This window comes from Danio rerio, chromosome 9, assembly GCF_052040795.2.
Source record: "Danio rerio strain M-AB ecotype USA chromosome 9, GRCz13ab, whole genome shotgun sequence".
In the NCBI taxonomy this organism is placed as follows: domain Eukaryota; kingdom Metazoa; phylum Chordata; class Actinopteri; order Cypriniformes; family Danionidae; genus Danio; species Danio rerio.
The window spans coordinates 1,252,501-1,275,000 of record NC_141029.1 but is presented as its reverse complement, the minus strand read 5'-3'; the positions used below and the strand labels follow the sequence as shown (position 1 = coordinate 1,275,000).

At 41.5% G+C, this 22,500-nt stretch overlaps 1 protein-coding gene across 27 annotated transcripts in view; it reads right to left on the bottom strand.

The window, feature by feature from the left end:
- Positions 1-22,500, bottom strand: part of zmp:0000001200 — a 107,145-nt gene that overhangs the window by 40,145 nt on the left and 44,500 nt on the right. For all 27 annotated transcript variants that reach the window (XM_087267284.1, XM_087267290.1, XM_087267285.1 and 24 more), the window contains exons 4-19: positions 19,197-19,279; positions 18,268-18,337; positions 15,755-15,850; positions 15,494-15,628; positions 9,846-10,020; positions 8,204-8,256; positions 7,938-8,012; positions 6,719-6,859; positions 6,342-6,524; positions 6,042-6,164; positions 4,886-4,968; positions 3,359-3,481; positions 3,071-3,150; positions 1,353-1,540; positions 939-1,004; positions 1-83 (exon numbers count right to left, since the gene is read on the bottom strand). The exon at positions 1-83 is cut by the window's left edge and continues 10 nt beyond it. In XM_087267284.1, coding sequence (XP_087123410.1) covers positions 1-83; positions 939-1,004; positions 1,353-1,540; positions 3,071-3,150; positions 3,359-3,481; positions 4,886-4,968; positions 6,042-6,164; positions 6,342-6,524; positions 6,719-6,859; positions 7,938-8,012; positions 8,204-8,256; positions 9,846-10,020; positions 15,494-15,628; positions 15,755-15,850; positions 18,268-18,337; positions 19,197-19,279 — 1,757 coding nt within the window. The remainder of the gene's footprint in view (positions 84-938; positions 1,005-1,352; positions 1,541-3,070; positions 3,151-3,358; positions 3,482-4,885; positions 4,969-6,041; positions 6,165-6,341; positions 6,525-6,718; positions 6,860-7,937; positions 8,013-8,203; positions 8,257-9,845; positions 10,021-15,493; positions 15,629-15,754; positions 15,851-18,267; positions 18,338-19,196; positions 19,280-22,500) is intronic.

Genomic DNA, 22,500 nt, shown 5'->3' with positions numbered 1-22,500 from the left:
AACTCTGGGTTCTGCTGATGATGTAACACTGCAGCAAACGCTCTCTTGCAGAACAGCGGCCCGCCAGGACGCCCGTATATACACTGACAGACAAACACACACATACACACACACACACACAAACACACATGACACAGCCATTCAGCTTTACAGAAAACGTAATACACTAACATTCCGTGCTAAAAGTAAAGGCTGTAATATTGTGGAAGATTATTTTAATGTGTCCTGCTGGACTGTTCCAGATTCAGATCAACACACAGCTGAAGTAGTTCCGGCAGGTTTTGAGCGCATTAGACCTTCATATAACTACGCTAAATGAGTTCAGTTATGTGTGTGTGTTTCTGTATGTGCATTTGTTTGTGTGTGTGTGTGTCAGTGAATATATGTGTATATGTATGTGTATATATGTTTGCGTGTGCAAATGTTTTTTTGTATATATGTGTGTCTGTGTGTGTATGTGCGTGTGTGTGTGTGTGTGTGTGTGTGTGTATTTGTGTGTGTATGTGTGTGTTTTTGTATATTCTTTCATTTTGTTTTTGGCTTAGTCCCTTTATCAATCAGGGGTCACCACAGCGGAATGAACCGCCAACTTATCCAGCATTTGTTTTATGCAGCGAATGCCCTTCTAGCCACAACCCAGTACTAGGAAACACCCATACACACTTTTTCACACACACACTACAACACTATGGCTAATTTAGTTAATCAATCCCTCTATAGCGCATGTGTTTGGACTGTGGGGGAAAACCAGAGCATCTGGAGGAAACCCACACCAACACGGGGAGAACATGCAAACTCCACACAGAAACACCAACTGACCCAGCCGAGACTCGAACCAGTGACCTTCTTGCTATGAGTTGCACATGTGTGTGTGTGTGTGTGTGTGTGTGTGTGTGTGTGTGTGTGTGTGTGTGTGTGTGTGTGTGTGTGTGTGATACCTTCAGTGGCAGAGCATCCTCTTCATCTGAATCTCTGAACTCCACACACAGAGCAATGTTTCGAGCCTGTAAACAAACGAGGAAAGCATACAGTACATTACTTCTGCTTCTAATCTAAAACGGCAGGCTTCAGTTTGGGGGAAACGATCTTTTACAGCATCTATTAACAATGACTGACTGCTGTGGAACCAGAATCAGTTACTTTTTACTTAATATACAGTAATACATGTTTGATTTCTGACCAATCACAACAGACTGGGCCATCTGACCAATCAGAGAAGAGTAGCTGAGAGTTCTTTTCTCTCTGATGGATGCAAGCCCATTGTTTTATACATGTCAGTTTTAGCATTTCTCTAATACTGCACTATCAAACAAAATCAGTTCAGAATAAAAGGTTGAGAAAACCCCTCTTACCTTGGTGAAGGTCTTCTGGCCGTCGTATTTCAGCTGCCGTGGATAAACGTACAGGTGATTGTTGTAAACGGTGAACGGCTGAGAGCATTTAGCGATGGACGGCACAAACTCCTCCACCTCAAACACCAGCCGGCCCCGCTCCAATCCATCCGTCTGACGCAGAGGAAAATAGGACGGCGTGACACAATCTGCGCACAAACACAGAAGTCAACATCAGCTGAGAGACATCAACAATACAGATCATAAACACAGGACGCACTGTAGAGCACTTTAATATAGTCAAGCTCGTAAAGCTGGGTCTGATTATCTGCCTTGTCAGAATCGGCTCTCACTCAAGCTAATATAGTAAGTCAAGTCAGGACAAGACAAGACAAGACAAGTCAATATCAAGTCAAGTCAATTCAAGCCAATACAAATCAAAATAAGTCAAGTCAAGCCAACTCAAGTCAAGCCAAGCCAAGTCAAGCCAATACAAGTCAATGTAAGTCAAGTCAAGTCAAGTTAAGCCAATACAAGCCAAGTCAAGTCAAGTCAAGTCAAGTCAAGCCAATACAAGTCAATGTAAGTCAAGTCAAGTCAAGTTAAGCCAATACAAGCCAAGTCAAGTCAAGTCAAGCCAATACAAGTCAATGTAAGTCAAGTCAAGTCAAGTCAAGCCAATACAAGCCAAGTCAAGTCAAGTCAAGTCAAGTCAAGTCAAGTCAAGGATAAGTAAATGTTAATTTAAGTCAAGTCAATGTGAAGTCAAGTCAAGTCAAGCCAATACAAGTCAATGTAAGTCAAGTCAAGTCAAGCCAATACAAGCCAAGTCAAGTCAAGTCAAGGATAAGTAAATGTTAATTTAAGTTAAGTCAATGTGAAGTCAAGTCAAGGTAAAGTCAATGCCAAGTCAACCAAGTGAAGTCAATGTGAAGACAAGTCAATATTAAGTCAAGTCAAAGTCAAGTCAAGTCAGGTCAATATCAAGTCAAGTCAAGTCAAGCCAATACAAGTTAAAATAAGCCAACTCAAGTCAAGTCAAGTCAAGCCAATACAAGCCAAGCCAAGTCAAGTCAAGTCAAGTCAAGTCAAGTCAAGTCAATTTTGAGTCAAGTATGTCAATGTCAAATCAAGTCAATGTCGAATCATTGTCAAGCCGAGTCAAGGATAAGTAAATGTTAATTTAAGTCAAGTCAATGTGACTAAGTTAAGTTAAGTTAAGTTAAGTCAAGCCAAGTCAAGCCAAGCAAAGCAAAGCAAAGCCAAGTCAATCCAAGCCAAGTCAAGTCAAGTCAAGTCAAGTCAAGTCAAGTCAAGTCAAGTCAAGTCAAGTCAAGTTAAAATCACATGTTATGCATGTAAGTATAGCAAAGTGTGTGAGATGAATAGGTCATCGTAGGGGCGATAACTGAGAATAGAACACAGCCAGGAGCTCTGCTTCTACACTGCTCTAGAAGTGTAGATCATCAACACAATATTGCGATGCTGTTTGTGAATGTTTGTTGGAGCGATGGATTCGGGAAACACTGACTCGCTGAACTATGTAACGACAAAACTTGCACTCTTGATTGGCTAATGATGCTTTGGGGAAACAGCTCTGAGTATTTTAGACATGCTGAGAACAGATGTATAATACAAGGAAAATAAAGACCTTCAAAAACAGCATCACATGCTCTCTGCAAATATATATATGACTTATAAGAACACATGAGGGAATGTTTAAGCAAATAAAGTCTTACTAGGCAGATCTGGAGCGACGTTATCAACCGTAACATCCAAATTACCCAGAATCACAGGCAGCTTGGCCATCTTTTCTGGCCTGAGAGGAGAGAAAACACAGAGGAGGTGAAATACACACGAGTAAGTGCTGAAACTCACAATATTCTGTTCCTCAAACAACATGTGTGTGCGTCTAACAGAAGTGTGTGCAGCACTGATCTGCAGGTCAAGCAAACACTGAACACCTGAAACTCTGCGTGAGTGTGTGTGTTATTGTTATTACTGGAGTGTGTGAGTGTGAAACTGACTTCTTGAAGTCCGCCAGCAGCTTGAACACGTCCTCATTGGAGAGTTTGTTCCCGTCCTGCCTATAGAGAGCAGAGAAACGAGCACTCTTGTCCACCGTCCCCGACGCGTCCTTAAACACCGTCCTGACACACACACACACACACACACACACACACACAATCTTCAACATCTCACTGGAAAGATCAACAGTGTCATGTTTAAACTCCAGCCACCGCCTCTTCTCCAGCACAAAACACAGGAACAGTAAAACAGTCGCATCGATATTTTCAGCACACTGATGTTAGTTCTGTTTCACTTGTATGCTGAAAAAATTGTAAACACAAGTATTATTACCCAGATTTTGCGTATGCATAGAAAATAATGCTGAGTTCAGACTGCGTGATTTTAGCCCCGATTTTGGCTCGCCGACAGGTTTTGAGAAATCGCCGACAAATGCCTGAAATCACAGGCAAATCGGTACTTGTGCACGTGAGTGACAATCACACAGTGTGAACTATCAAAGACGCGATCTGAGAGAATCGCCGATGAGTCGCTGATGCCTGTGAGATATTTGGCGTGCTGAATATCTGGAGCTGTCGGCGATGCAAATCATGCCGTGTGAATTGAGTTATGACTGAAAATAACATCAGCGATCGCCTACAGCCAATGAGAGAGCAGCATTCACTTGTGTGTGCGTGAGTGTGTGTATACCTGCTGCAGGCCAGCGGGAGGTTGAGGGAGAAGTTAAAAGCGCTCATTCTCGGTTTATTTGGACCCACGAAATGGAGGAAAAACTAGTGGAGGTTTGACAGGACTCAGGAGCACCCATGTCTGTTTGACGTTTCATACTGAAAGAAATTACTTTATTATCAACTTAAGTTGAGGAGAAATGGCTAATTCCCTTTAAACCCAGGTGAGCAAATATGTACATTTTTTCACCCCATTAAATGCTTCTTTCTCATTATGTAGTTAATAACAAAAGATATAGGCTACTGCGTGCTTTTGGCTGTGAGATGTAGTTTGGACGAAGTAGCGGCGATTCTTCCTATAGTAAAGTCATGCAATGTGAAAGTCCCTGTCGCCGATCCATCTTGCAGTGTAAACAAAGCAGCGACGAAACGCTAGCCCAGAAAGTCAAGCAGTGTGAACACATCTGTGACACGACTACTTTGAAAATCATGCAGTCTGAACTCGGCATAAGACGAAGAGCATTAAACTATGAGTTTATTTGCGTAAAAACTTGCTGGATAAGTTGGCGGTTCATTCTGCTGTGGGGACCCCGGATTATTAAAGGGACTAAGCCGACAAGAAAATGAATGAATGAAAGAAAAGTTATACTATTTTAACACCGTCTTAATGCGAGTAATGTGTTACTTTACTCGTTACTTGAAAAAGTAATCTGATTACACAACTTGCGTTACTTGTAATGTTTCCCCACAACACTGAGCATAAATGGACTTCATTAATATTCATCTAGTATTCAGACCTGTGTGTGTGTGTGTGTGTGCTTCAGGTGTCTTTTCCTCATCATACAGTGCATTTCTCACCTGGCGGCCCATGCAAACGGCATTCGGTACTGACCCAGACGACTGCAGGCCATCTTAGCGTTCTTCAAGACTTTCTGAGCCGCCTGAAGACAGAAGAAACAACAATAACACTTATAAAGACCAGCAGATCTCAGATCAGGCCATCTCTGAGGGACATTTCTCTCATTTATGCAGCGTCAAATCACTTTTCTGTGGATTATCTTCTGCAAAAATCACTTGTATAATGGGTTTAACCCCAGCAGTGTGTGAATATCTCCAGCCTCTAATGCTCAACATGTATTCATGGTGTTTGTTCTAATCAGACTTGATAAAAACAGTCTGCACAATCACTTTGATTGACATTCTTCCTTTGTATGATGTCATCAGAGGGGGAAAGCCCCGCCCACTAGTGAGTGTTTCTCCCTCATTAGCATAAACAGCAGCCCTGAGTGAGAAGCAGCCATCTGTCCATTAGCCATTAAAGTGTTTGAATCTGCCATTATGCTGACACACAAGCGTCTGTAGGTCCACCCTCTTCTGAAAAGAGCTCATTTGCATTTAAAGCGACAGTCTCCAAAATGCCACTATTAGGATCAAAGCCTGAAAGGGTCAGTTTCAGATAGTTATTAAAACATTATCTGTGTGCTATTTTGAGGATTAACCCCCAAAACATCCCAAAACAACCTCAAAACATTGTGCATTTCTGAGTGTGAGTGGGCTGGACAAACCACCAGTAGAAAACACACTCTTTCATCTCTCTCACGCTTTACCAGGCACTAGCACCAGTTCTGCACATGTGCACCACACACTTTCTTACAATCACTCCTCCATATCTCTAAAATAAACACCAAGTTTGGCATTAATGAAGTCTGTTTTTTTTAATCGCAAAACCTTGGAGGGGGTGACGAGTTTCTAAATGATATCTCTATAACACACACCGAATGGAAAGAGTATGAAAATCTCTAGGCGAAGTGTGTGTGTGTGTGTGTGTGTGTGTGTGTGTGTGTGTGTGTGTTGAGGAGTGCGTGCGGGATTGTGGTTGGTGGTGGGATATCTAAAGCTCTGATCCAAAAACACCAAAGCTTTAAAAACACACCGCCAACATCTGGTTTTATCCACACACAGGCACACACACACACTCACAAATGCACACACACACACACACTCACAACTGTACCTTAGCAGAGTCTGAGCTCTTCATGTACGGCTCAGCGCAGTGTGTGATTCCTCCCTGTAGAACTTTCTCTATCCGAGCCACCAGGAAGATGTCAGGATGCGGACAGGTCACGGAAAACACTCCCTACACACACACATACACACACAATGGAAGTCAATGAGGCAAAAACAGCCACCAACACAATCAGAGAGAGGTCAATCTGAACAATACACAAGGGTTAAATAAATGCTCCTAAAATGCCTCCTGTGGTGTGTGTGTGTCTCTCGGTTATGGGCCAGGTGTTGTGTTGTGTTGTCTGACCTGGCGTGGGTAGTGAACAGCGCTCTCTGCTGGGTTGTTTTCTCTGGGTTGTGGACTCTCTGCTTCTGAATTACCCAGCAGAGCCTTCACTGACGGATGGTTCATGTCCACGTGGAAGTCTGAGGATATCTTACGGCCGCTCTGAATATCAAACAGAGACAGAGACACGAAGAACGGCTCCACCTGAAACACACAAACATTCCTGTCAGCAACTCTCCTCATTAGATTGACCTTTATAGGCCATACATACCATACTATACCATACATCAGCAACACACAGCCTTAAAATCGATCGTTTACAGTATTTAAAGTCAATCTCAAGGCCAAAGAATGAAGAGGGCAAGGCAGGGTTTCAGTGTGGTGTGTTGGTGAGTTACGTTAGTGGTCGGCCCCTCTTCATTCTCCGCCACACAGCTCTGCAGGTTGAAGGACAGATCATTGCAGTTCACTAAGATCCGCTTGCCAAACTTCTCCTCGAAGGGTTTCACATCAGGCTCGATCCCGGAGAAGTCCAGTTTCTGCACAGAGTGGATCAATAAATCATTCAATCAACTCAATCAATCAATACAATCAACTTATCAATTTTTCAATGAATTAAGCAATCTATTAATCAAGAAAACAATTCAATAAGTCAATAAATAAGTCATAAAATTAATTATGCAATTAAATAGTTAAACAATCTATCAATCTATCAATAAGTCAATGAATGAATGAATGAATCAATCAATCAATCAATGAATCAATCAATCAATAAATCAATCAGTCAGTCAGTCAGTCAGTCAGTCAGTCATTCAGTCACTAAGTCAGTCAATCAATTAAAGTAAATTAATAAGTTGATCAATAATTCAATCAAGTCAATGCATCATTTAATCAATCAACACAGTCAATCAATCAATTATTCAATCAATTAAGCAATCTATTAATCAATCAAACAAGTCAATGAGTCAATAAATAAATAAATCAATCTGTCAATTGATTATTCAAGCAATTAAGCAGTTAAACAATCTATCAATAACTCAATGAATCGATTAATCAATCAATCAACCACCAACCAATCAATCAGAGTCTGTCAACCAATTATTCAATCAATCTGCCAATCAAACAGACAAGTCAATCAGTCAAAACACCAATCAATTAATCAATCAATCTACATTTAACCAGTCAATCAATCAATCAATCAATCAATCAATCAATCAATCAAGCTGTCAAACAATCTATCAGTAAGTCAATTAATCAATCAATCAACCAACCACCAAAGTCTTTCAATCAATCAATCATTCAATCAATCAAATCAATAAATCTACATCCAACCAGTCAATGAGTCAATCACTCAATCAATCAATGAACAAACCAGTCAATTAATTAAACAATCAATCAATTAATCATTGAATCAATTAAACAATCTAACAAGGTAGTCAATTTATCAATCAATCCTTCTCTTTAATCAAACAGTCAATTCAATCAATCAATCAATCAATCAATCAATCAATCAATCAATCAGTGAGTGAGTGAGTGAGTGAGTGAGTGAGTGAGTGAGTGTGTTGATCTCTCCTCTTCAGTTATAGTGTGTGTTATTGTGTGTTGTCTCTGCTGTACCTGCAGCTCTGGGTCCAGTGTGAAGAGTTTCAGCCGTGTCTCGCTCCTCATCTTGCTCTCGATGTCTCTGGCGCTCTGGAGAAACACAGCAGCCCACAAGCAAACACACTCAATTCAACAGGAATTACATGGAGACCTATTACGACTCTTTTTATAATAAGTCTGATGTCTCTAGAGATTTATGAACAAGAAGACGAATTTCAAAAATCTTCTATTCGAGACTGCGATGACTTCATTACTGTAAACTCAATAACCCTGTTTCATACCTGAAAACTGTCCATACTGCTGGAGGAGTGATCGCTCTTCGATTGTTCATCATCTACAGCACACAGACAGAGAAAACTCATTAGACCACAACAGCTGTGTTTCAAAGCAAAGATGTGAATTATATTTATGTCAAAACTGGAATATTACATAAAACATCAGTGACTAAAGCAGAGTTTCCAGACAAAAGAGAACACAATCATCACTTCCTGCTAAACAGTGAGAAATATCGCGGAGAGAAGTGGAGTTTGCTGCACTGTTGGGATTCTCCACTGTGGTGTTTGTTCTTCTCTAATAAATGAGCTGCGCCTCAGAAGACAAAGACCACACGCAATGAACACGGCGGCTTATGAAGACATGAGACGGGAGCGCAGACTGATGCTCAAGACAGTTCTGGAGGTAATATTAATCTGTTTGTTAAGTGTGACGTCACACGAAGCTGCTTTCACCCGGAGAGTCTATCAACATGTACGGGAACGCAACAAATAGCAATAAAAAACGTCACATCCATGATGCCAATCTCCCACTCCACCACATCCCAAAGATGCTCTATTGGGTTGAGAGCTGCTGACTGTGGAGGCCAGTGAACAGTACAGTGTATTGAGTACAGTGAACTCATTGTCATGTTCAAGAAACCAGTCTGAGATGATTGAGCTTTATGACATGCTGCGTTATCCTGCTGGAAGTAGAGACAAAGGGATGGACATGGTCAGCAGCAATACTCAGGTAGGCTGTGGCGTTGATGCTCAATTAATACTAATGGACCCAAAGAAAATCTGTCAGCAGAAATGGAGACTCATCAGAACAGCAACGTTTCTCCAATCTTCTATTGTCCAGTTTTGGTGAGTCTGTGTGAATTGTAGCCTCAGTTTCCTGTTCTTAGCTGACAGGAGCGGCACCCGGTGTGCTCTTCTGCTGCTGTAGCCCATCCGCCTCAAGGTTGGACGTGTTGTGTGTTCAGAGATGCTCTTCTGCAGAGCTCGGTTGTAACGAGTGCTTATTTGAGTTACTGTTGCCTTTCTATCAGCTGGAACCAGTCTGGCCATTCTCCTCTGACCTCTGGCCTCATCAACAAGGCATTTGCATCCACAGAACTGCCGCTCACTGGATATTTCCTCTTTGTCGGAGCATTCTCTGTAAACCCTAGAGATGGTTGTGCGTGAAAATCCCGGTAGATCAGCAGTTTCTGAAATACTCAGAGCAGCCCGTCTGGCACAAACAACCATGCCACAGTCAAAGTCACTTAAATCCCCTTTCTTCCCCATTCTGATGCTCGCTTTGAACTGCAGCAGATCATCTTGACCATGTCTAAATGCCTAAATGCAGTGAGCTGCTGCCATGTGATTGGCTGATTAGAAATTTGCGTTAACAAGCAGTTGGACAGGTGTACCTAATAAAGTGATGAAGACCTTGTAGGTTGAAATGTCTTTTGAGACATAAAGTGGCTTGTGATATAATTAATTTCTTGGATTTTTCTGTTGAGTATGTGATATCTCTGCTTGATATTTGCTCCTGTTTATCAGGATGATTTATTCTCTTTGATTCATAGGATGGAAACACTGCTTTTTTCACAAATGTGTATTCAACATTCCAGTTTTGCACTCTATTGGGTGGGTGGTGCATTTAAAATGAGCAGAATCTGACCGTCGTGCAGGTCTCCGTTCCTCTTGTCCTGCATGGCCAGCTCGAAGCTGCTGTTGAGGATTTTGTTGAGGGTGTTGATCCACTCGTCCATCTCGCCCTCTGAGTCTGCAGCCAGCACATAAGCGCTCTTATCCTGCATCTTCAGCTCGAAGGCAAACCTGCGCACGCGATTGTTCTGCACACAGAGATGCTCACATCAGAACACAACATGCAGAAAGAGCTCAAAGCTAACTCCCCTATACTACAGCTCACACATATCAGTGATATATTTGAAGGCAATGGAAATGCATTTAAACTAGGGCTGCCACTAGGCACTGGACGATAACACCGAAACAGTTCAGTATTGCGTTCAAAGGTTGTTTTCACCCAGACATTTTAAAAGATCTTATTTTAGAGCAGTAATCACAATACTGTAAAAACGTGATATTTTCATCAAAGGTTATCATACAGTCAGAATCTTATACTGAGGCCCATGCCTACCTGCCACTAATGACTGTACTGTACTGTACTGTAGTGTATGTATATATATATATATATATATATATATATATATATATATATATATATATATATATTAGTGCTGACAATTTTCAAAGGTTTCAAAAAAAACCTTTTTTTGAAAATTAATCGCGATTAATCAAATTTGAAAGACTGAAATTTGTAATTTTGGCTATTCAAATGTAAAATTAACGTAAACGCAAGACAAAAACTATTTAAATTCAAAATATAATTCTTTATTAGAATTTGTGTTTAACTTGTAACACAGATTTTTTCATGTAAACAACATACTCACAATAAACCATCAAGATCCTGGCTGGACAGCCATGTTTATTACAGAAATAAAAACACAGGCATGTTAATGCCATTTGAATTTCAAAACAATCAATGCCAATAAAGAAAACATTGATTCCCAAGTTGTTTTCTAAGTGTACAAGTATTACAGATATGGAAAATGGAAAATTATAATAATAATAAAGTATTAAATACAAACAATTGTACTCATTGTAAAGTTGTATTGCTGTGAGTTGAGAACGTTAATTATAAAGTAGAAACAATTTTACTCAGTCCTCTTTTACATTCAGTCAGTTGCTAAGACAGTCCAGTCTGCTGACATTATCGGGGGACAATGTGGACCTTTTTTTTTGAATGATGCGAGCTGAGAGTGCAACGCAATCTCACGGAAATTTGTCACTTTTTGATTTAGTGGCTACGGACGTTTATGCAGGTTTGTTGCTAAGAAATGCACGCACACAGACAGACACACACACCGCGTGCAGGACAGGGCAGGCGGAGCGACATCCTGCAGATTCAACACGCATGATCGCGTTCATCAAATCTGCTTAAACTAAGCGTTCTAAACTATGGCTGTATTTTACAAGGATTCTGACACAACAACGCGAAGCAGACGCTTGCATGTAAGGGGGAAACACGTCAAAATTAATGACACATTTGAGGGCTCATGCTGAAAGGCAGAGGAATGCGCTGTCTGACAGCTTCCGACATCATGTCACTTTTACATAAGACACCAATACTCCAATTTTAATATGATTAGGATAATACTCTTATTAAGAGTCGACCATGTAAACATCGATTTTTGTCTACCTTAAAGGACCACCGAGTCACGAAATGCAGAGGTTTTTCTTGTTCGTTTGCCATGCGGCATCAAATTCCATTAAAACAGAAGTCGAAAGTTAAAAATGAAACACCTGAAATTACATGAAACTCTGGAGGAAACGCTGGAGAGCCTGGTGATGCCACATTGTTTTATACTGAAACTTGCCTTCAAAAAGCGTTTCTTTGGCCTTATCTATATTTCTTTGCATGTTAAACACACGTCGAACACAACAGGAAATAAAAAACAGCAATTGCGTTAATTGCATTTTTTTACGTGTTAGTTATTTCAAATTAATCGCATGCGTTTAAATTAATCGCATGCACTAATCTTGACAGCACTAATATATATATATATATATATATATATATATATATATATATATATAGATTAATCTCACTGTACTTTTGGAATTAATCTAGATTGAAATGGCTCGTTTGAATTCTGCTGAAGGCATTCAGAATATGTGCTCTACACAAATAATGACTAAAAGTAAGTCTTTGAGAACGGGTTTCTCAAGCCAGGTGGCGCATTAGACCAGGGGCTCATCTCCTGTTTCTAAAATGCATCACAAACTGCTGGAGGAACTGTTCTACTCTGATAATTGGTGATGAAAATAAATGATGTTCAATAAGATGTGCTTGTGTTTAATAACCGTTTATTCAGTTCAACATGAATGTCGGCCTGCATAAGCTCCAAACAGCCATTTTTGATCACCTTAATCTGACTTGTCAGGCTCGGACAGAAAACAGAGAGCGAGTATAAGAAATAAAAAGAACACAGTTAGAATGATGAATAAAGGTTTAAAATGAGTTTACAGGTTTGAATCAAAACTTAAAGGCTTGCCTAGTATAATCTGTTATTCGTTTTCATTTAAGTGAGATTAAAACACCAGAAAAAAGTCCAGAAATTGTTCATTCAAGTTGTTTTTCCATCATGAAAGTATGTTAAAGTGTTCTTCATAGCAGAACTCCAGGGTGAGATCAGATGGGAAGGTGTGTGTGTGTGTGTGTTTATGGAGCTGAGCATGATGGGAAGGTAAAAAAAGCAGCTCTCTGTGTTTTGATAACTGATAAACCTTCCCTCTAAGGACTCATTTTTCCACATCCACTCCCAAAATAAAGCGCTGCGCCCACAGCTGGGCTATTTCAGAGAGGAATTTCTGGAAGCTGTGGTCGTAATCACTCCGTCACACCCTTCACACGGCGCTTTGCCATTATGTGTAATGAGTGTGTCCGTTTAATTAGCACTCTTCCCCTGACCCTGACCCATCAGAGCACTCAAAGACCACAAATGAGTTAACAATGTGCGCTGCTCACTAAAGCAGTAAAGACGTTAACCTTTACACGTTTCACCTAGAAGCTCCCTGTCTTACCCTTACAGAAAGAAGTGCATATGAGTGTATAAAAATAGCTCACCCACACATAATTTGTTCATCATTTACATTATTAAAAATAATGTTTGCATGTATATATATTAGGGATGTAACGGTATCAGAATTTCACGGTACGGTAATACCTCGGTATGAATGTCACGGTACGGTATTTATTGAATCATTTACAGGAAAAAACAAAACTTATGGAAATACTCCAAAAAAGTGCCAAAAGTGTCAATGACATACAAATTAGTCATCTATCTGTAAGCTGTGAAACAGGAACTTCAATTTTAATAACAAAAAAAATATTAAACCATGTAAAAAAATTAAAGTTTCAATTTAGTATTGTTGAAAACTCATCACATTCAACATTTAATCACTCACTCACTTAGATAGAGATGGGTTTAAAGGAAAATTATCATATAAATATAATCTGGTAAAAGCTGGTATCTCTGGGTATTTACAATGTCCCCTGCAACAGAAAAAAACCCTCTCATTTGGGACTGAGGATCCTGGGACAAGAGAGATATGACTTGGCCCAGGTTGACAGCAGTGGGTAACGTTGTGCATTGTCTTTCCCCCACTTGAGAGGACAAACCATGAGTAAGATAGAGATCTCATGTCTGCATCAATCTGAACAGTGTGCTGACAACACCGCTATTCAGTACGCGCGTGACAACACAGCTGATAAGAACTCGCGCGACAACACAGCTGATAAGAACTCGCGCGACAACACAGCTGATAATAACTCGCGCGACAACACAGCTATTCAGTACGCGCGCGACAACACAGCTGATAACAACTCGCGCGACAACACCGCTATTCAGTACGCGCGCGACAACACAGCTGATAAGAACTCGTGCGACAACACCGCTATTCAGTACGCGCGCGACAACACAGCTGATAAGAACTCGCGCGACAACACAGCTGATAAGAACTCGCGCGACAACACCGCTATTCAGTACGCGCGCGACAACACAGCTGATAAGAACTCGCGCGACAACACCGCTATTCAGTACGCGCGCGACAACACCGCTATTCAGTACGCGCGCGACAACACAGCTGTTAAGAACTCACGCGACAACACCGCTATTCATTACGCGCGCGACAACACCGCTGATAAGAACTCGCGCGACAACACCGCTGATAAGAACTCGCGCGACAACACAGCTGATAAGAACTCCCGCAACAACACCGCTATTCAGTACGGGCGCGACAACACAGCTGATAACAACTCGCGCGACAACACCGCTATTCAGTACGCGCGCGACAACACAGCTGATAAGAACTCGTGCGACAACACCGCTATTCAGTACGCGCGCGACAACACCGCTATTCAGTACGCGCGCGACAACACAGCTGATAAGAACTTGCGCGACAACAGCGCTATTCAGTACGCGCGCGACAACACAGCTGATAACAACTCGCGCGACAACACCGCTATTCAGTACGCGCGCGACAACACAGCTGATAAGAACTCGCGCGACAACACCGCTATTCAGTACGCGCGCGACAACACCGCTATTCAGTACGCGCGCGACAACACAGCTGTTAAGAACTCACGCGACAACACCGCTATTCATTACGCGCGCGACAACACCGCTGATAAGAACTCGCGCGACAACACCGCTGATAAGAACTCGCGCGACAACACAGCTGATAAGAACTCCCGCAACAACACCGCTATTCAGTACGCGCGCGACAACACCGCTGATAAGAACTCGCGCAACAACACCGCTATTCAGTACGCGCGCGACAACACCGCTGATAAGAACTCGCGCGACAACACCGCTATTCAGTACGCGCGCGGCGACAACACCCGCTTTAGAGTTTTCCAGCTCTTTTTCATCCCCGCTTCTAGCAGCACACTCCATTTCCGCATTACTGGATCTGTAGCGACAACAGACCGCAAGGGATGATGGTCAAGCATGGGCTGATGGGAATTGTAGTTTTCGCTACCTCCCGTTCGCTTCATTCGCCTGAGCAAATTTTCTCAGAAGACCTATAGTTTTACAGAGTCATGCGACTTCGGTAATATCGAAAAATATTAATATTGCGGTATGACGGTATTTACAATACTGTTACATCCCTAATATTTAGGGACATTTGGTCATGAAAATGTTGACTTAAAGACTCCCACTGATGTCTCCTGAATCATCATTCAGCAAGTTATTAGACATGTGCATGAAGCATCTGTTTTCTGTATCATTTGTCATTTCAGTAATAATAAAACACATTTAGAGTGTGTCTCTGTGTTCTGAAAAATAAATATGGCCGTTAATCTATTCTCAAAGTTGGCTTGGGAGCTATTCTACGCAAGTTATGATGACTTTCACCTTGATATTTTAGTGCAGATATTTGGCGTGGGTTTCCTCCGGGTGCTCCGGTTTCCCCCACGGTCCAAACACATGCGCTATAGAGGAACTGATGAACTACATTGGCCGTAGTGCATGAGTGCGTGTGAATGAGGTTGCATGGGTTGCGGCTAGAAGGGCATCCACGGTGTAAAACATATGCTGGAATAGTTGGTGGTTCATTCAGCTGTAGCCACCCCTGATGAATAAGGAACTATGCCAAAGGAAAATGAATGAATGAATGTACATATATGCGTGTGTGTGTGCATGTGTGTGTGTGTGTGTGTGTGTGTGTGTGTATTCACACCTGCACCACCCCCATGCAGGAGTCCAGGAAGATGGTTCCTTTGGGCTCTTTGTTGATCTTCTCGTCCTTGTAGAAGTTAAGGTTGTAGGATCCGTCGCTCAGCTGCGACAGCTGGAAATACCTCCTTTTGAAAGACTGACAGACAGAGCAAGAGTGTAAATGAGGCGAGGAACACAAATGTGTGTGTGTGTGTGTGCGTGTGTGTGTGTGTGTGTGTGTGTGTGTGTGTGTGTAGACATAACACCCGCAGAGTGAACTCACCCTCATGGTGACGCTGATGGCGCTGTTGACGTTTCCTTTGTGCAGCCAGCCCTGCTTTATCAGACCACCCTTCTGAGAGCCCAGAGATGCTGTGTCCTGCACACACACACACACACACACACACACACACACACACACACACACACACACACACACACACACACACACACACACACACACACACACACACACACAATTACTCACAAGCGCACACACACAGTACAGTGGGAGTGAAAGAAGAGAGAAAGAGCAGAATCCAGACTCACAACAGAAAAGATAAATACATTCCAGAACACACACACACACACACACACACACACACACACACACACACACACATCAATACAGATACAATATCTGCAGGAGCCACAGTACAGTGCGTGTGTGTGTGTGTGTGTGTGTGTGTGGGCAGAGGGAGTCAGGATGCTTTACCTCACACAACTAAACAAACACACATTATCTGAAATGTCCAGACAGAACCTGGCAAACTCCAGTACATTACAAGACTGAAAAATACTTTGATTTTCATATATATACATATTTACACTCAGCGGCCACTTTATTAGGTACACCTCTCCAACTGCTCATTAACGCAAATTTCCAATCAGCCAATCACATGGCTGCAACTCACTGCATTAAGGCGTGTAGACATGATCAAGATGATCTGCTGCAGTTCAAAGTGAGCATCAGAATGGGGAAGAAAGAGGATTTAAGAGACTTTAAACGTGGCATGGTTGTTGGTGCCAGACGGGCTGCTCTGAGTATTTCAGAAACTGCTGATCTACTGGGCTTTTCACGCACAACCATCTCTGGGTTTGCAGAGAATGCTCCGACAAAGAGGAAATATCCAGTGAGCGGCAGTTCTGTGGGCGCAAATGCCTTGTTGATGAGGCCAGAGGTCCGAGGAGAATGGCCAGACTGGTTCCAGCAGATAGAAAGGCAACAGTAACTCAAATAAGCACTCGTTACAACCGAGCTCTGCAGAAGAGCATCTCTGAACACACAACACGGCCAACCTTGAGGCGGATGGGCTACAGCAGCAGAAGAGCACACCGGGTGCCGCTCCTGTCAGCTAAGAACAGGAAACTGAGGCTACAATTCACACAGACTCACCAAAACTGGACAATAGAAGATTGGAGAAACGTTGCTGCTCTGATGAGTCTCCATTTCTGCTGACACATTCAGATGCTCGGGTCAGAATTTGGCATCAACAACATGAAAGCATGGATCATCCTGCCTTGTATCAGCGGTTCAGGCTGGTTGTGGTGGTGTAATGGTGTGGGGGAGATTTTCTTTGGGTCCATTAGTACCAATTAAGCATCAACGCCACAGCCTACCTGAGTATTGCTGCTGACCATGTCCATCCCTTTATGAGCACAGTGTCTCCATCTTCTGATGGCTACTTCCAGCAGGATAACGCAGCATGTCATAAAGCTCAATCATCTCAGACTGGTTTCTTGAACATGACGAGGAGTTCACTGTACTCAAATGGCCTCCACAGACACCAGAGCTCAATCCAATAGAGCATCTTTAGGATGTGGTGGAACGGGAGATTGGCATCATGGATGTGCAGCTGACAAATCTGCAGCAACTGTGTGATGCTATCATGTCAAAATGGAGCAAAATCTCTGAGGAATATTTCCAGTAGCTTGTTGAATCTCTGCCATGAAGGATTAAAGCAGTTCTGAAGGCAAAAGTGGGTCCAACTCGGTACTAGTAAGGTGTACCTAATAAAGTGGCCGGTGAGTGTATGTTACAGCTTGTAATAGAGAGTAAAAACACAGCAGGTCTCCCTTAGGAGAAAAATGGCTGTTTTTGAAATGTTTAAAGCAGCAGACACACGTGTAAACACTGATTAAAGCTTGATTTTCAGCACAGGGTTGAATGTGCCTCAGGCTGATAATCACTTACGCAATAATGCAAAAGGAGATTGGGGAGAATCTGCGTTATCTATGTTGCACAAATTGTACAAAAATCGCAAATATGTCAGTATGAGAGTAAGATTGAACATTAGCTAGATTAAATTATATGAACCATCAGTACAGTGTGCCCCAATACTGAAGCACAGTCTAACGGCGTTCCCCCACAGTCCAAACACACATGCGCTATAGGGAAATTGATCAACTAGATTGGCCGTAGTGTATGAATGTGTGTGTGTGAATGATTGTGTATGGGTGTTTCCCAGCACTGGGTTGCAGCTGGAAAGGGATTCGCTGTGTAAAACATATGCTGGAATAGTTAGTGGTTCATTCCACTGTGGCTACCCCTGATTAATAATAGATTAAGCTGAAGGAAAATGAATGAAGGAATGATTATTTGTGTGTGTGTGTGTGTGTGTGTGTGTGTGTCCTGTCACTTTCATTCTGTTGTCATACTGTGGATGTCTGTCACAAAAACACACTCCTCTTACAGTGTGTGATTCTGATTGTAGTACATGCAGTGGTGGATCGTAAATTAGAGGCTCAGACTGAGGTGTGTGTGTGTGTGTGTGTGTGTGTGTGTGTGTGTTTTACCTCGTCTTTATCCGCGTCTTCATCCACCTCAAACACATGCTGTGGTAAATTATCGGGTCTGGACACTTTGCTGAGAGCAAAACGCACGCACGCACGCACACACACACACACACACACACACACACACACATTCAGATTCACAAAGCACTTACTGAACACTCAAAAGTCTACAAGATGGACATTTATTTACGTACACTAATCTGGTCATCACACACACACACACACACACACACACAGAAACACACACACACACACACACACACACACACACACACACACACACACAGAAACACACACATACACAGACAGAAACATATACACACACATACACACACACACACACATATACACACACACAAACACACACACACACACACACACACACACATATACACACACACAAACACACACACACACACACACACACAAAACACACACACACACACACACACACACACACACATACACACACACACATAGAGACAGAAACATATACACACACACACACATACATCCATGCACACACACTTACAGAAGAACACACATAAACACATGGAGATACTCATACTCATACAAACACACACATAAACACACACAAACACAGACACACAGATATACATATACTCTCACACATGCAAATGCACAATGAACACACACACACACACATATGCACTTACACACAGAAATATACACACATATAAATGTAAACAAACACCCACACAAGCATGCACACACACTCACAAAAGTACATGGAGACACACACACACACACACACACACACACACACAAAAACCCCATACAAACATAAACAGACATTCACGGGCACTCACACACACACACACACACACACATACAGGACAGATGAGCAGTGACACACTCATGGCGCGCTCTGTAATCAGTCACACACAGGTCAGAACACGCTCGTTCACCTGGGGAGCTGCCGGAAGTCTCCAGAATAATCCTCATATCTGTAGCTGACCACATGCCAGTCTGAGACGTACGACTTGATGCACTGAAGAACAAACACAGCAGCATCAGTACACACACACACACAGACAGAACACACAAACACACACATAAACACACCAAAAACAAACACACACACATGCACATACACACATATATATAAACTGTATTTCCGTTAAACCGAAATTGGGAAGTATACAGGGGCGAATACTGCAAGCACAGCTCCGTTCTCCAGCAGGACACCTCTTCCTCTGGCCTCTGTGTGCTCAGAGAGCCCTCATTAATTCCCTCAGCGCTTTACTCTCTGTCCAATCTGATTTACTTAGGAAGAGCGGAGACGAGATGAAAGAGGAGCAGGAAAAGCCAGCTCTCATAGGTGAACGGAGAAAAACAGAGCTTTATATAGATCAAAACCAGAGGAAACACTCAATATTCACACACACACACACACACACATGCATGCACATCAGCACAAGAATAGTTGAAGTTCATTGTTGAAGTAGTGTTGAAGTATATATTTAAGTATACTAGTAGTTTACTTGTGTCATTCATTCATTTTCCTTCGGCTTATTTATCAGGGGTCGCCACAGCAGAATGAACCGCCAACTATTACAGCATATATTTTACACAGCAGATGCCCTTCCAGCTGCAACCCAGTACTGGGAAACACCCACACACTTACATTCTCTCACACACACACACTCACACACTCATACACTGCGGCCGATTTAGTTCATGTGGCTTTTTTTACAAGCATATTCAAATGTTGTATTTCAAAGCTCAACAAAATCAGTGTATTGCTTAAGCAGGCTGCGTTCATGTGCGATGCTTTAAACTGTGTAACAATTAGGGATGCAACGATTTTAGTCTGAAGAATAATCCTGGTTTATCAGCATTAATATGCATTCATTCAATTCAAAACACGACTAGTTAATGTTGAAGAAAAGAAATTTATTTTTATTACTTTTGTGTTTTTTATTTATTCGAAAAATGCTTAGACTAACAACAGATTAATCAATCTTTTGTATTGTATTATAACACATCTTGACCAGACAATCTTGCTCTTTTTTACTGTGCTGCATACTAAAAAACTGCTAAACTAGTGGAAAAAGCAGAATAAGAATACATTTAGGTTTGTGCCAGACTTCTGTCTAGACATGTCACAAGGAGCATGATCTTTGTAGAAGTGTGAAATATATTAAAGATGCATGTAATTGTTCAGTTCTGGTATGCAGAGGAGGGTTGCAGAAAGAGGAAGTATGTCTGGGTGCAACACTAAAAGGACTGCAGAATGACTGATAAGTGACGTTACAGCAAAACTCCACCTGTTAAGATCAGTTGTGTGTATATGCTGGAGTCAGGAAATGTAGGTGAGTTGCGAACCTCTTGAATGTAATTCTTGTATTGCATTGGGGTAATGTAACCCAGAGCTCTGTCATCTAACTATTCATTTGTATCTAATAAATTACTAATATTTTTGGCATTGAAGAAAACCCTCTCCAGACCTTTTCTTATTGAACATACATGGAATTGGCTTGGTATTCCAACATTTAGAAAATCACAAGAAAACTGCTCATATTTTAAAGTGTTGTTTATTGCTGCTCAGTAACCAAATACAGCCCAAAATATTAATAAAACACAAACAACAGTCCATTTCTCTTTTTGGACTTTAAATAAATGAAAAAGTTTTTGATTTTACAATGAAAATAAACGACAGAACAACGAATAAATAAATACAAATTTGAATAAATAAATTAACATGTCAATTTAAGCTATTTTTTAGCTAAGAATTTAAATGAACTGTTGTTTTTATCTGCATTATTCATACATTATTATTTTAATAATTTATAGTAACGTATCTTTTGTGTAAATTGCACTAAAAGCCACGCACAACTCTCACCACTACAGTGTGAGATAATTTCTGATGAATCTGCAGGGCGCAAGTGCGTCAGTCTGATTGCGAGCTGTGTGCGCACCGCTCCCAATATGCGCACGTCTCCATTGGAAATAACGTACTTGTGTGCGGAAAAAACGCAATATGTTAACGGCTTGCTGCTATAGTTAATCCGATGTGCGTGTGTATCGGCATTACTTTGTTTTAAGAGTTCACGCTCAGCTGATGATTGATTATAAAGCGTGTTTGACATGCTGTCCCAGGAGAGAGCCCTGAGCTTATAAGATCCTTGAGCCCGGGGCTCCCTCCCACTTGCAAGGCGAGAGGGGAGTTTGAGCTCAGGTAGATTTGGAGAACTCCCATGCTGTAGCAGCTGATGAACAGATAGTGATCGCCAGGCCCGGATTAAGAACTCAGGGGCCCCTGGGCACATTATCTTGTAAGGCCCCCTACCTGGCCGCACCCCTATATTTGAATTTAAAAAATAAGAATAATATAATAATTTTTAAATAAAATTAATCTATAATTTGTTGCCCACATATTTAAATAAATGATATATAGTACATATGTATTTATAGTCTACAAAGATTTAACTTATTTTTCAAAGCATTGAATAAAAATACTAATAAAACTATATATATATATATATATATTTTTTTTTTTTAAAGGGTATTTTAGTGTATTGCTTTTACAAACTTATAAAGCATATTAATGCCATGGCATATAACGCACAATGCTTCTCCAATCCAGTTCTATGAATCTGAGTCTTTCATAATACAAACACTGATTTACTGTCTCTCTCTCCTCTCCCTGTATTTTCTCTACTCTTCTCGTGATGAAGACTTGATTATAAACCTAAAAGTATCCGAAATCACACACACTATACCTCTTCTCTCCCCTCTCTCTCCTCTTCTGGGCCTTTCTCTCTCTCTCTCCCTCTCTCTCTCCTTTTCTGTCTGTCTCTCACACGATGAATCCAGTCCGCGCTGCGCTGCCGTTAACCTCCTCCGCCTGGTTAATGCTAGCTACTCATCATTTAAAGTTAACGTCTTCTTCTGTACCCTCATTCTCCTGATCACGGGTCTGTTTAAAGATGGTGTGTATGGAAAATGCCTCAATAAAGATGCCTCCTCTCCTCTTTCTCTCGCGTTTGCTAAATCCACTTGTCCACTCATTTTTGATCTATGACAGATATAACGTTACACTACAGTCCGCTCAGTTTAGTGCGGGTTATTGCAAAACTGACGTTTCCGCGCTTGACCAATTACAGCATTCTGTTTAGTTAACGAAAAAAAGGCAGTTTAAATAAAAAATAATATTAATATGTGATCGCGATTTTTTTGCTCAGAGGAAATACAGTTGTCTGAGCAATA